Source organism: Hemiscyllium ocellatum, chromosome 33, assembly GCF_020745735.1.
Source record: "Hemiscyllium ocellatum isolate sHemOce1 chromosome 33, sHemOce1.pat.X.cur, whole genome shotgun sequence".
NCBI classification, from domain to species: domain Eukaryota; kingdom Metazoa; phylum Chordata; class Chondrichthyes; order Orectolobiformes; family Hemiscylliidae; genus Hemiscyllium; species Hemiscyllium ocellatum.
Window position 1 is genome coordinate 185,711 of NC_083433.1, and position 16,413 is coordinate 202,123.

Below are 16,413 nucleotides of genomic sequence, written 5' to 3' on the forward strand. Positions count from 1 at the left end.
CATCTTCCTATAGCTCAAACCCTCCGACACTGGTAATATCCTTGTAAATCTTCTCTAAACCCTTTCAAGTTTCACAACATCCTTCTCATAGCAAGGTGATCAGATGTGAACGCAGTATTCCAAAAGTGGCCTAAACGATGTCCTGTGCAGCTGCAACATGACCTCCCAACTCCTGTACTCAAAGCAGTGATTAATAACAGCAAGCATACCAAATAACTTCTTCACTACTGTCTGCCTGTAAGGAACTATGAACCTGCACTCCAAGGTCTTTCTGTTCAGCAACACTGCCCGGGATCTTACCATTAAGTATAGGGCCTGTCTGATTGCCCTTCCAAAATGCAGCATCTTACATTTATCTGGATTAAACTCCATCTGCCACTCTCGGCACACCTGACCAAGGTCTTGTTGTATTCTGAGGTAAACTTCTTCACTGTCCAGTACATCACTAATTTTAACGTCAACTGCAAAGTTGTTAACCAAATCTCCCATATTCACATCCAAATCATTTATATAAATGACAGGTGGACCCAGAACCGATCCGTGCGACACACCACTGGTCACAGGTTTCCAGTCCGAAAATCAAGGTAACCATGTGTAGGATATATATCCAGCTGTAGCTGCTGAAAATCCACATTTCAGATCTGGAACTGCAACTCAAGTTACTCTGGAGTACCACAAGAATGAGATCTTTACAGATAGTACATAGAGTGAGGTAGTCACACCTTACATAAAGAGTGCACAGAGCGTAAGGGAATGGGTCACCACCAGAGTAAAATCACCATGCAATTGATGCATGAGTCACCTGGTGTAATCTGTCTTCTCTCTCTCTCTCGCAGCAAATTTTTTAGTTTTGTATACTGCTGGGTGAGAGAGTTTCAAGAGGAATGCAGTGAGAGCAGGTCCCAGCCACCAGAAGCTTGGGTGGGGGTGGGGAGTGTTGGAGAAGAGCGAAAAAGTGCAAGAGCAGAGTGATGTGCATTCTGTTGTAAAGGGATAGAGGTTCCTCCATTTACAAACATTACACTAGGATGATACGTTGCCTCCCTGGTGCCAGGATCAAGGATGTCACTGAGGAGCTATAGGAAATTCTGAAGGGAGAGGGAGAACAATCAGAGGTAGTGTCCAGACATACCTAAAAAGAAGATGGGCCTGCAAGAAGAATATTGGAAATAAATTTAAAAGTCAGGACCTCAAAAATAGTAATCTCAGGTCAGGCATGGAAGAGAAGAGTGAAGGAACTTGTGGCTGAAAGCATGGTTTTGGAGAAGGAATTTAGATTCTTGAAGCATCAGAACTGATTCTGGGGATGGTAGAATCTCTTGAAGCTGAATGGATTGCACTCCAGTGGAACTGAGACCAATATCCTCGCAATGATATTTGCTAGTCCCAGATGGAGAGAGTTTAAACTCGAGTGTCAGAAGGGTGTGAACCTGGCTGGGGAGACAAGACTGGGGAAACAGAGATGGACATAAAATTTGGAAACATAGAAAACAAAATTATAAGTCAGAGGAAACAAAAAAGTAAAAAATTCAAGAGGTACTCTATCTGAATGCATGGAGAAATCACAGTAAAGTAGGCACACACTGCTGTAAGTGGGTTACAATGTGATTGGGAGAACAGAGACCTGGCTGTGGAATAACTGACCAAGGCTGGAAACTGAACATTCAAGAGTATCCAATCTTAGGAAGGACAAGCAAAACAAAAAAGATGCAACAGTTCATTATTGAGAAAGGATATTGGCACAGGAAATCTAGATGTGGAGTCAGTTTAGGTGCAGAAAATATTTGAGAGAGTTGTCGATCAGTCTCCAAATAGTAACAGTGAGATAAGGGATGGAATTAAACATCAGACATGTATGCAGCAAGGCTGCGACACAAATCATAAATGATTTTAATCAATACATCGTTTCACACAGAGGGTGGTGCATATATGGAATGAGTTGCCAGAGAAAGTGGTAAACAAGACACAATTACTACATTTAAACATGTACATGGATAGGAAAGGTTTTGAGAGATACGGGGCAAATGCAGGCAAAAGGGACAAGTTCAGTTTAAGAAACTTGGTTGGTATGGACTAGCTGAGCTGAAGGGCCTGTTTTCTATGCATGACTCTATGACTGGGCAAACTCAAACTGCAGTGGATGAATTTCTGGTGTGTGCACCAGATACAAGGTAGATTTTTACCAATAAATCCAACTAGCAAACAGGCTAACCTCAATGTGATTTTGTGCAATGAGAAAGGATTATTTCATACTTTTGTTGTGAGAGGTCTTATAGAAAAAAACTGACAACATAGAATCCTTAAATTGTGGAAACAGGCCATTTGGCCGAGCAAGAGTAATCCATCCAAACTCATTCCCCTTCCCTATTATCCTAGATTTACCACTGACTAAGGCACCTAACACTACGGGCAATTCAGCATGGCCAATTCACCTAACCTGCACATCTTTGGATTGTGGGAGGAAATTGGAGCACCCAGCGGAAACCCACACAATCAGTCACTCGAGGCTGGAGTCAAACCCGGGTCCCTGGTGCTGTGAGGCAGCAGTGCTAACCACTGAGCCACTGTGCTGCTCCAAATATTACAGAGGTTTTCATTGGAATAGAAAGAGTTTTTGAAAAGTGTGGTGCTGGAAAAACACAGCAGGTCAGGCAGCATTCCTGATGAAGGGCTTATGGTTGAGAGTGAAGTGTTGGAAAGGCACAGTAGGTCGGGCAACATTTCAGGCATAAGCCCTTCATCAGCATTCCTGATCTGCTGTGCTTTTCCAGTGCCACACTTTTCAACTCTGACTCTCCAGTATCGGCAGTCCTCACTCTCCCCGAGCTGGAATAAAAGTGAAATTGTCCAAACAAAAACTGGTTTCCAAAAAGGAAACCTTAAAGTTATCAGAGGTGAGTTATAAAATTTTACAGCAAAGAACGAGGCCCTTTGTGTCGGCGCCAGGCAAAAAGCATGTTTTCCAACACTTGATCTGTCGTCTCTTACGATGTGGCATTTCATGTAACCCCTCTAAACCTCCTGCCCTTTATCTTAACACTCTGCCTCCCAGTTAGTGTTTACTCGACTGTATGTCCCTCAGAATTTCATTTACTTCATTTAAGATCTCCTCAGCCTTCTCTGCTTGAAGTAAAACAACACCCTTTCTAGTCTCTCTTTGTAGCTGCATCACTCCAGCTCAGGCAACATCCCAGTGAATCTCCTCTGCAATCACACCTTTCCTACAATACAGTGATCAGAACTCTGCACAGTACTCCAGGTCCAGCCTAATGTCTTACACAGCTCCATCATAATCTCCATGTTCTTATATGCAATGCCTTGTATAAAGACAAGTGTCACATATACCTTCTTAATCACCTGATCTACCTGCCTTGCTGCTTTTAAGGATCTATGGATATGTGCATCAAGGTTCCTCTGATCCTCTGCACTTCCGGGGATCTTGCCATTCATTGGGTACTCCCTTGCCTTGTTCGTCTTTACAAAATGCATCACCTCATACTTCTCATTATTACATTCTACTTACCACTGTTCTGTCCTTCTGAACAGCCCATACATATCATCCTAAAGCTTTCCCTGGTTTTGAAATGAGATCTTTATTTTGTAAATCTTAAATTTTTTTTTAAATCGGACTAGTATTGTAGAGTTGGAGATAAAAGATAGGTTTAAGAGAAAGGAGTTTAATGTTCTCTGTTGGACTTAAAGAATAAAATTCTTAATATTTACTTTAAATATGAAAATATGGGATAATTCTTTGCCTCTCAAAATTTAACAGATTACGGCATGAGGTGAGCTACTCTGTGTCAGGTTTAAATTAGCAGAGGGGTTTACCACATGTCATAACACCAGTGTTCCTCAAATATAAAGTCCTCCCTCCTACACCAACTCTTTAGACATACGTTCATCCACTGTCTCGATCTATAACTATATTGACTAGAACACAGCACACATTAACTGTCACTAGAGACAAAGTACTAGGAAAACTAATAGGGTTAAAAACTAATATGGCCTCTATACATGATAGTTTACAATTCTTAGATGCAATTTAAGTAGCTATAGTGATAGTTGATGGACCAACAATCTTCCAAGAATCTTTATATTTTAGGGAAGTCCCAAAAGGTGGGAAAACTGCCAATTGTAACACCCTTATTCAAAAAAAGAGTGAGACAAAAATAAAGGCAACTAAAGGTTGTTTAGCCGAACATCTGTCATTGGGAAAATGTTAAGAGTCTATTATACAGGATGTAATAGCACAGCATTTAGAAATCAATTACAAATTATATTTAGAAATAGAATAAAATCATCAGAGTCTAGCATTGCTTCATGGAGGGGAAATCATATCTGAAAACTTTATTTTAGAACTTTGAGGATTTAACAAGCAAGGTAAATAGAACTAATGAAAGTAATATATTTGGACTTTCAAAAGGCATAGATGCCAATAAGAAATTTGCAGGTGACATAAAAATAGCTGGGAAGACAAGTGGTGAGGATGGCATGAAGAGTCTGCAGAGGGCTACAGACAGTTTAAGTGATTGGGCAAAATATTAGCAAATGAAATATAATGTGGAGAAATGGGAGATCATATATTTTAGCACGAAAAATGTAGGAGTTGAATGTTACTTAAATGGAGAAAACTGCAGCACAGAGGGATCCGGGGTCCTCATGCAGCAAGCACAAAAAGTTAGTATGCAGGTTCGGCAGGTAGTTGGGAAAGCAAATGGAATGTTGGTCTTTATTCCAAAGGGATTGGAGTATAAAAATAGTGAGGTCTTGTTAAAGCTAAACAAGGCACTAGCCAGACCTTGCATGGAATACTATGATTTGGAAATGCTAAAGGTGACAAAGTTAAATAAACCTGTTGGACTGTAGCCTGACGTTGTGTGATTTTTAACTTTGGAATACCATGAACAGTTTTGGTCCCTGTAACTAAGGGGAGATACACTGGAATTAGAAGCAGGTCCAGGGAAGGTTCACTGTGCTGATACTGGGCATAGAGGGACTGTCTTAAAAGAGAGGTTAGGCCCATACTCATTGGAGTTTAGAACAATGAGAGGTAACCTTATTGAAATATAGAAGATTCTTAGGTGGATACAGAAAGCGTGTTTCACCTTGTAAAAGTGTCTAGGATCAGAGGGTATAAACTCAGAGTGAAGAGTTGCCTATTTGAGACAGAGAAGAGGAGGAATATTTTTATCTCAAAAGGTTAGTGAATCTGTGGAATTCTTTATTGCAGACAGCTGTTGATCCTAGTTCATTAAGTATATTCAAGCAGAGACAGATTTTATTCAGTCTGGGGAAAAGTCAAAAAAGTAGAGTTGAGGGTCATCAGAACAGCCATAATCTCTCTGAATAGTAGAGCAGACTCGATGAGCTGAATTGCTTACGTCTGCTCCTATGTTTTATGGTTTTATGGAGTAATTTCAAGATTACAACCTCTGAGGTCCTGCTTTTCAACTTCTGTTTGATCTGTAACAAAACAATTTAAGAATTTTCTGTGGTCTTCTTCCATTAGATTTCCATCCATCTTTGAATAATCTAGAGAGAGGCTGGAGAATACATGAAAAATTATATTGATTATAAGAGTGATGTGGAGGTGCTGATGTTGGACTGGGCTGGACAAAGTTGAAAATCACATAACACCAGGTTATAGTCCAACAGGGGGCATATCCTTAAGTATTTGGGTTAAAATCAGTGAGTTTGATAGTAGGCATTATGCACCGGTTTCCCTGACATCCCTGAAAACCATGACATCTCCTGTGCAACCAGATCACATTAAAGAAGAATTAAACCAAACCTACGACTGCTAAAAGTTAAATATTCTTTATCATCTGACTTTAAATATACACATTTTCAAATATGGGACTTTGTGTAGCTCTCATCAGCTTTCAAACCATTACAATTCCACATTTGAACTATGAATCTAGCTCTTCTGTCTGCCTTTATCTCCCTGCTCCAGGCTATTCAGAGCTTGGATTGCAGCATCTTTTAGAAGGTTTCCAAAGCAGGAATATACTTAATTTTCTTTAGCAGTTCAGTGCACTCTGTCCTGTGGATGCTCGGGTATGGTTGAGCTTTTTCAAATTCCAAAGGGAACAACGAGATGGCAGACCAATTAAATACATACTTTAAACACAAATAAGAGACATAAGAGTCATACAGCACCGAAACAGACCTGTCGGTCCAACCAGTCCATGCTGAACATAATCCGAAACTAAACTAGTCCCACTTGCCTTATCCCTCCAAGCCTTTCCATTCATGTATCCATCCAAATATCTTTTAAAAGCTATCACAATATTACGTAATTGTACCTATATCCATCACTTTCTCAAGAAATTCATTCCACATGCGAACCACTCTGTAAAAAATTTGCCTTTTATCTCTTTTTAAAATCTCTTGTCTCTCAGTTAAAAAATGTGCCCCCTGGTCTTGAAATCTCCTATCCTCAGGAAATGACAACTACTGTTACTGCCATCTATATCTCATTTTTTTTAATGAACTTTTATCAGATCACCTCTCAACCTCCTCCAGTCCAGTGAACAAAGTCCCAGCCTTTCTTTATAACTCAAACCTTCCAAACCTGGCAACATCCTGTTAAATCTCTTCTGAACTCTCTTCAGCTTAATAATATCCTTCCTATAACAGGGTGACCAGAACTGGACACAGAATTCCAGAAGAAGCCTCACCAATGTCCTGTACAACCTCAACATGACTTCCCAACTCCTATGCTCAAAGGAGTAGAGCCACAGCAAATGGGGGAGATAAGAAATGAATATTTTGTATCAGTAATTACTGTGGAAAAGGAAATGGAAGATATAGATTGTAGGGAAAATAGATGATGACACCTTGCAAAATGTCCAGATTACAGAGGAGGAAGTGTTGGATGTCTTGAAATGGGTAAAGGTGAATAAATCCCCAGGACCTGATCAGATGTACCCGAGAACTCTGTGGGAAGCTAGAGAACTGATTGCTGGGCCTCTTGCCGAGATATTTGTATCATCGATAGTCACAAGTGAGGTGCCGGAAAACTGGAGGTTGGCAAACATGATACTACTGTTTAAGAAGGGCGGTAAAGACAAGCCAGGGAACTATAGATCAGTGAGCCTGACCTCGGTGGTGGGCAAGTTGTTGGAGGGAATCCTGAGGGACAGGATGTACATGTATTTGGAAAGGCAAAGACTGATTCGGGATAGTCAATATGACTTAGTGCATGGGAAATCATGTCTCACAAACTTGATTGAGTTTTTTGAGGAAGTAACAAAGAAGATTGATGAGGGCAGAGCAGTAGATGTGATCTAAATGGACTTCAGTAAGGCATTCGACAAGGTTCCCCATGGGAAACTGATTAGCAAGGTTAGATCTCATGGAATACAGGGAGAACTAGCCATTTGGATACAGAACTGGCTCAAAGGTAGAAGACAGTGTAGTGAGGAAGGGTTGTTTTTCAGACTGGAGGCCTGTGATCGGTGCTGGGTCCTCTACTTTTTGTAATTTACATAAATGATTTGGATGCGAGCATAAGAGGTACAGTTAGTAAGTTTGCAGATGACACCAAAATTGGAGGTGTAGTGGATAGCGAAGAGGGTTACCTCAGATTACAACAGGATCTGGACCAGATGGGCCAATGAGCTGAGAAGTGGCAGATGGAGTTTAATTCAGATAAATGTGAGGTGCTGCATTTTGGGAAAGCAAATCTTAGCAGGATTACACACTTAATGGTAAGTTCCTAGGGAGTGTTGCTGAACAAAGAGACCTTGGAGTGCTGGTTCATAGCTCCTTAAAAGTGGAGTCACAGGTAGATAGGATAGTGAAGAAGGCGTTTGGTATGCTTTCCTTTATTGGTCAGAGTATCGAGAACAAGAGTTGGGAGGTCATGTTGTGGCTGTACAGGAAATTGGTTAGGCCACTGTTAGAATATTGCGTGCAATTCTGGTCTCCTTCCTATAGGAAGGATGTTCTGAAACTTGGAAGTGTTCAGAAAAGATTTACGAGAATGTTGCCAGGGTTGGAAGATTTGAGCTATAGGGAGAGGCTGAACAGGCTGGGGCTGTTTTCCCTGGAGCGTCAGTGGCTGAGGGGTGACCTTACAGAGGTTTACAAAATTATGAGGGGCATGGATAGGATAAATAGACAAAGTCTTTTCCCTGGGGTCGGGGAGTCCAGAACTAGAGGGCATAGGTTTAGGGTGAGAGGGGAAAGATATAAAAGAGACTTAAGGGGAAACGTTTTCATGCAGAGGGTGGTACGTGTATGGAATAAGCTGCCAGAGGATGTGGTGGAGGCTGGTACAATTGCAACATTTAAGAGGCATTTGGATGGGTATATGAATAGGAAGGGTTTGGAGGGATATGGGCCGGGTGCTGGCAGGTGGGACTAGCTTAGGTTGGGATATCTGGTCGGCATGAACAGGTTGGATCAAAGGGTCTGTTTCCATGCTGTACATCTCTATGACTCTATGACTGAGTAATGAAGGTAAGCGAGCCAAGTGTCTTTTTATTCACCCTGTCTATATGTGACACAAACGTCAAAGAATTATGTACCTGCACCTCTATGGGTCCCTCTGTTCTACAACATTAAAGGCCAAACCATTAATTGTATAAGCCCTACCCTTTTTTGTTGTACGAAAATGTAATATCCAGATTGAACTCCAGCCATTTTTTAGGCCATTGACCCGTTTGATCAAGATCCCTTTGTAATCTTAGAAAACCTTCTTCATTGCCCTCCAAGTCACCAATTATGGTGTTATCCACAAACTTACTAACCATGCCTTCTATATTCTCATCCAAATCATTTATATAAATGACAATCAAAAGAGGACCCAGAACCGATCCCTGTGGAATACCGCTGGGAGATGATGGCCTAGTCGTATTATCGCTGGACTGTTAATCCAAAGATCCAGGTAACATTCTGTAGACCTGCATCCAAATTCCACCATGGCAGTGGTGGAATTTGAATTCAATAAACATCAGAATTAAGAGTCTAATAATGACCATGAATCTATTGTCAATTGTCGGAAAAACCCATCTGGTTCACTAATGTCCTTTCGGGAAAGAAACTGCAATCCTTACCTGGTCTGGCCTACATGCGACTCTAGATCCACAGCAATGTGGTGACTCATAACTGCCCTCTGGGCGATTAAGAACGGGCAATAAATGCTGACCCAGCAAGTGATGCCCTCATGCTGTAAATGAATATGAAAAAAAGGCCTCCAGTCTGAAATGCAACTTCCACTATCATTCTGTCTCCTGTCATTAAGCTAATTATATCCAATTGGCAAGCTCATCCTGAATCCCTTGTGAGGAGAAAGTGAGGGCTGCAGATGCTGGAGATCAGAGCTGAAAAATGTGTTGCTGGAAAAGGGCAGCAGGTCAGGCAGCATCCAAGGAGCAGGAGAATCGACGTTTTGGGCATAAACCCTTCTTCAGGAAGAATTCCTGAAGAAGGGCTTATGCCCGAAACGTCGATTCTCCTGCTCCTTGGATGCTGCCTGACCTACTGCGCTTTTCCAGCAACACATTTTTCAGCTCTGAATCCCATGTGACCCAACTTTACTAATTAGTCTAACATGCAGAACTTTAAGGTTTTACTAAAATCGAAATAAACAACATCTACTGCTCTGCCATCATTAATGTTTTTGGGAACTTCCTCAAAAAAAGCTCAATCAAGTTTGTGAGATATGATTTTCCTTGCACAAAAGGATACTGACTATCCTTAATCAATTTTTGCCTCTCCAAATGTCCATAAATCCTGTCTTTTATAATCACCTTCAACAATTTACCCACAACCAAAGTCAAACTCGCAGGTCTTTCGTTCCCTGTTTTTTATAACAAAGGTACAACATTAGCCACCCTCCAGTCATCAGGTACCCCACCTGTCATTATAGATGTTGCAAATATTTCCGCAAAGGGTCTCCTAATTTTCTCTCTTAATTCCAACAATGTTCTCGGATACATTAGATCAGGTCCCAGAGATTTATCCAGCTTTATATTCTCTAAGACCCCTCAAACATTTTCTTCTATAAAATGAACTGTTTTCATATTCGTCAGACTCTATTTCTTTTTCTCAGTAAAACCTGACACAAAATATTCATTTAGTATCTCTCCCATTTTGGTAATGATTTTTAAGAGGTCCTACCCTCTCGCTCTTAATGTATTTGTGGAATCTCTTTGAATTATCCTTTATCTTATCCATCAATGCTATCCCATATCCCTTCTTTGCCTTCCTGATTTCTCTTTCAAGAATGCTCCTACACTCTTTATACTGATTAAAAAATTCAATTGAACAAAGTTGTCTCTGTCTGAAATAAGATTCTCTTTCACTCTTGACTAAAATCTCAACATCTCAAATATATGAGGGAACACAGGGCCTAATGGGAAGAAGAAATTAAAAGGAATTAATATTAGTAGAGGGAAAGGATTCAGGAAACAAATGGGATTTACCCATAAGAACAAAAGAACATAAGAAGTAGGAGCAGGATTAGGCCATTTGCTCCCTCTACCTTTGAAGATATGCCCTCTTGGCCCAGTTTCACCCACCATTGGAAACATCCTCTCTACTTCTATCTTATCCAGTCCCTTCATAATTTTATATGTTTCTATAAGATTCCCCCCAGTTCTTCTAAATTCCAATAAATATAATCCCAGCCTACTCTCCTCATAAGCCAACCCCTTCAACTCCAGAATCAACCTGTGAATCTCCTCTGCATCCCCTCTAGTGCCAGTACATCTCTTCTCAAGTAAGGAGACAGAAACTGTACACTGTACTCCAGGTGTGGCTACACAGCTGCATGAGATGATCAACTTCACCCCAAAGTATTTAAGGAAGTGGTCTAGTTATCTCTATATGGATTGGAGGGTAGCTAATGTAACTTCAATATTTAAGAAGGGAGGCAGAGAGAAAAACAGTCAATTACAAAAACAGACAAGTTAGCTTGATATCATAGTGAGAACAATATCAGCGTTCAATATAAAAGATAGAACAGTAGAGCACTTGAAGATGAACACAAGATTGGATACAGCCAGCTTAGGTTTCAGAAGGTTTTCAATGAGGACCCTTATAACAGATTAGAATGCATAGGATTCAGGGTAGTGTACTGACACGGATATGGAACTGTTTGGAAGACAGAAAACAAATAGGAATAAGCAGGTCTTATTCCAAGTGGTAGGCACTGACTAACAGGGTTCTGCAGGGAGCAGTACTTCCACCACAGCAATTTACAATATACATAATTGATCTGGATGAAGGAACGAATTGTAACATCTCCATGTTTGTAGATGACACAAAGCTGGGCGGGAGAGAATGCTTTGAGGATGATGCAAAGAGATGTATTTGAGATTTGGTCAAGTAAAGTAAAAGGAGACATAAATGGCAAATATAGTATAATGTGGATGAATGTAAGGTCATCCACTTTGGTAGCAAAAACAGGAAGACAAATTATTTGAATGGCCACAGATTAGACATGAGAGAACTGCAATGTGACCTAGTGCCCTTATATACTAATTTTTAATGACTGTATACAGGTGCATCAGCTGGTGAAGAAAACAAATGGTATATTGGCCTTCATTGTGAGGGAATTGGAGTACAGGAGCAGAGATATCTTGCTGAAATTCTACAGGGCTTTGGTGAGACCACATCTGGAGTATTGTGTGCAGTTTTGCTCTCCTGATCTGAGGAAGGATATTCTAGCTATTGAATTAAGATTAGCTTTATTGTCACACGTACTCACATGAGTACCGTGAAAAGTTTACAAGCTGTCACTTACAGCACTATCTAGATACAGGTATAGATTCTTAATGACAAATCAAAGTCATATAGTCACAGCGTTCTATAGCACAGAGACCGGCCCTTTGGCCCAAACTGGTCCATGCCGACCAAAATCTCCATCTGTGCTAACCCCATTTCCCTGCACTTGGCCCACATCCTTCTAATCTTTTCCTATCCATGTATTTGACCAAATGCCTTTTAAATGTTGTTAATGTAACCACCTCAACCACTTCCCCTTGCAGTTCATGCCAAATGGGTATCACCCTCTGTGTAAAAAAGTTGTCCCACAAGTTCGCTTTTACTCTTTCCCCTCTATCCTTAAACTGATGTCCTGTAGTCCTCAATTCTCCAACCTTGGGGAAAAAAAACTGCGTGAATTCACCCTATCCATGCCTCTCATGATCTTGTACATACCTCTATAGGGTCCCTCTTCAGTTTCCTGTGCTCGAAAGAAAAAGGTCCTATCTTGTCCCCAAATAACTCAGACCACTGAGTCCAGGCAACATCCTCGTAAACTCCTTCTGCACTCTTTCCAGTTTAATAACATCCTTCCCATAACAAGCTGACTAAGGCTGAGCACGAAACTCCAAATGCGGTCTCACCAACGTCCTGCATACCTGCAAATGTAACTTCCCAAATTCTATACTCAGTGTCCTGACTGATGAAGGCCAGTGTGCCAAAAGCCTTCTTCATTGTCCTGCCTACCTGTGACTCCACTTTCAGAGAACCATGCACCTGAACTCCAAGATCCCTTTGTTCTACTACACTCCTTAAAGTCCAACATTCACTATGAAACTCCTACCTTGATTTGACTTTCCAAAATGCAATACCTCACACTTACCTATATTAACCATTTGCCATTTCTCGGCCCACTTCCCCAGCTGATCAAGGTCCTACTGCAATTTCTGACAACCTTCCTCAATGTTCATGATACCACCTATGTTTGCCATCAGCAAACTTACTAATCATGCTTTGTACATTCTCATCCAAATCATTGATAGAGATTACAAACAGTAATCGGCCCATCACCGAACCCTGAGGCACTACACTAGTCACAGGCCCCTAGGTCTGACCAGCATCCCTCCACTATTACTCTCTGCTTCCTACCATCATGCCAATTGTGTATCCAATTTGCGAGCTCCCCCTGGATTCCTTGCGATCTAACCTTCCAGAGCAACTTACCATGTGGAACTTTATCAAAGCCCTTAGTGAAATCCATATAGACTACATCTACTGCCCTGCCCTCATCAATCTTCCTAATCACTTCATCAAAGAATTCTAAAAAAAAATTGAGGCATGATCTCCACTCACAAAACCGTGCTGACTAATTGGATAACTGCTTGAAACTATTTTAAGTTTCTGCTTAGTGTGAACTTTGTGGCATTACAGCAGAATAAACTGAGTGAATCCCTCCCTACAAACAGGAAGGTGAACGGAAGGTGAATTGAGGAAGTGCAATGAAGATTTATCGTACTGAATTCTGGAAATGGCAGGACTGACATATGGAAAGAGGCGAGTTCAGTTAGAATAGTTTCAGGAAGTATGTTCTTGATGACTGGGAATTCCGATACTGGGGGTCACAGTCTAAGGATAACTCTTTTAGGACAGAATTGAGTAGGAAATTCTTCATCCAGGGAGTGGTGAGTCTCTTTCTTTCACAGGATTCCACCAAGGACACCATTCGCTGGGTGAACATTGAAGACTTTAAAGAAAGATCTAGATGTTCTTAGGGCTAAATAACTAACACAGATATTGGAGGAGGGGCAACTGTACAGGGCACCATGTGGATAATTAAATATGATCATATTGATTGGCAGTGCAGTCTCAAAGGGCTAAATGGCTCACATTTTTCCATGTTTCTACAAACCACAGCTGCCTCCTCAATCCAATGGCTTACAATAACAGAACAGATGTCACCTCCTCAACATGGTCTAAAAGAATTAACAGCTCATCATGAACGCTGGTGCTTCTTCCTTCAGAGTTGCCATGACTCTTTTATATGATAAAACAGCTTAAGATACTGCATCTGCTACACATTTACAAACCCATAGCTAGCTCAATCTGAGCTCAATATATCAGACTATTCCTGCAAACTGGCCTTTTTGACCGGAGAAAGATTTCCAATTCATTAGTCTCAATTATTTCTCCTAAAATGTCCTGTCAGAAATTATGCCTTTGTCCTCTTTCCTCATGCAGTCAGCCTTGTCAGCACTTACAGCCCTTCTGATTGAGGATATCCTGAGATTCTCATTACATGTAAACAGCTAAGTATTGCACTAGACACATTGGGGTCCTCAATGCACTTGCATTTTCCTACGGACACCAAACCAACAGGACAGCTCAAACTTTCTGTGGCACATTTAGTCAAAATCTATACTATTATCGTTGTACTTCATGTTATTTAAATACATTTAAATGTGGAATCATTTGGCACAATTGTAATTTCAGAAAGCCTTTTGGGGAGCAGTGAATCTTGGACAAAAATCTCTGGATTTTTGTGTCTAAGTACATGTTTGGTAATCGGAAGCTGTTTGATTTTTACAGAAATAATGGTGAGCTGTAACATTTCTCTAAATGTGCTAGCTCCTGCTGAGAAGCAGTGTGTGCCAGCTATCAATATTTCTTCTTCTCGACTATAAATCCAGTTGAATGCAGTTCAAGCACTGCCCTCACCTGGTGTATAACCCCATGGCTCATAGTATGAAGGAAATACCCCCAGGTGACAACCACGTACAAACTCTTCATAGTCAAGTGGCAGCAGTGGGCTGGTGGAAGACAGAAATTCGGGATGGAAGATCACCTAAACAATGAGAAAATGGTTATTTTTGCACCTTTGCAATTTGAAACATCTGTGAACGAGTATGAAATGGAGAGGAAATATTTAAGGGCCACAGCACCATTGTGCAGATATCTTCAGTTAAGTTTGGTGAAATGCTGGGATATCTAGATTGCAACAATGTCAGAAGCAAAGTGATAACTTATTATAACAGCACAGAGCAGCATTCAGCCGGAAATTCAGGTGAAAGCACTGACAAGTTGGAGAGATATTAATTGTCTTTCACTGTCTGCTTTTCAGCCCATCAATAATGGGAAATGTTTGCAAGTCCACATGCTGATTCTGATCCTTGCCAATTTCAAGACGAGTGCTGAATCATTGCTTGACGTGGTAATAGGAAATAAAAGGATTGCTCCAATTTTGACCAGCTGAAGCTTCAAGTTGAAGGAAAAATAAATATGTTTTTTCACCCTACAGTTTTAAACACACTAACATCATTGTGTGAAGGAGTCTGAAGGAAATAATATTGAGTAGTGTAAGTGTCACAAAGCTGGTCTTTTTTTTTCTAAAAGCTGTTCCTTTTCTCAAGGATACGGTGTCCTTGACCTTTTTCAGAGGGATCGTAAACGAGCCGGGCTCCGATTGACTAGTTTGGTACAGAGATGGAAAGGATTTTGGAGGCCTTTTGTTTAGATGTTAACAGAGGAGACTTCAGACCAAAGTGATCATGTTTTAGAAGTGACCTGTATAATGGAATGGGAGTGGTCAGCTCTCTAGCTGAGCAGTTCAGTCGAGAACCAATTGGGAGTTCAGCAGTGGAATGTGTAAACAGGCTCTCTCCCTTTCTGGATAAAAGCAAATTACTGCCGATGCTGGAATCTGAGCTTTGACAAAGGGTCAGTTAGACTTGAAACTTCAGCTCTTTTCTCTCCTGACATATGCTGCCAGACTTGCTGAGATTTTCCAGTATTTTCTCTTTTTTGGTCTCTCCCTTTCTGCCCTTTTAACTTCAGACTGTAAGCATATGTTCCTTTCTTTTACCGTGTTTTAAAGGGGTTTGCTTATTGGGACTGTTGTGTATATTCAGAACAGCATAATTAAGTCTGGTTTGGATAGACTGAGTTCAGTAGGGGTTCTTTATTCTGTTCTTTGTGTTATATTGTGTAACTTTGTGAATAAATTTTTGTCTGTTTTAAAACCTGGTAGTCAACCTGGCTAACTTACTCTGGGTAATTTTCACTATATGCTTACTGAAACAAATTGTAAATTTATCATCTGGGCTGCTTGCTTAAGAATGTTTTGAGTGGTCTGGCCCAGTCCATAACATTAGTGACAAACTTAGGATAATGAATAAGCATCTTCCCACCAACTGTAAGGAGGCAATAGCCTAGTGGTATTATTGTTAGACTATTAACCAAAAAACTCAACTCATGTTCTGGGGGCCCGGGTTCAAATCCCATCAGATAGGTGACGGAATTTGAATTCAATACCAAATCTGGAATTAAGGTTGTAATGATGACCATAGGATGGACAATAAATGCTGGCCTAGCCAAAGTTGGCCACATCCTGTGAGCAAACAAAAAAATAAAATTAGAATATGTTACTAGGATGTAACCAGAACTACTAGCCTCCAATGCAATGTGGTCGGAACAGCTTAATCCCCATTTTACTCAAGTTAAGGGATAAACTGACACACTTACTTTCAGCAGTCAGCAAACGGTCATGGTAAACATGATGGGAAGTTGGTACTGGGGCTGGAGTAAATGTAAATTCAGGTGTGGAGCAAGAGGAAGGTTCATACAGTGACTTAGTGCTTAGCACTGCTGCCTCATAGCGCCAGGGATCCAGTTCAATGCTAACCTCAACTGACTGTGTGGAGT

The 16,413-nt window shown here is 40.8% G+C and overlaps 1 protein-coding gene across 1 annotated transcript in view; it reads right to left on the reverse strand.

The window, feature by feature from the left end:
* The window catches only part of LOC132831169 (glycogen [starch] synthase, muscle-like), a 90,301-nt gene that overhangs the window by 16,823 nt on the left and 57,065 nt on the right, over window positions 1-16,413 (reverse strand). Inside the window, exon 15 of the mRNA XM_060849179.1 lies at window positions 14,431-14,557. Coding sequence (XP_060705162.1) covers window positions 14,431-14,557 — 127 coding nt within the window. The remainder of the gene's footprint in view (window positions 1-14,430; window positions 14,558-16,413) is intronic.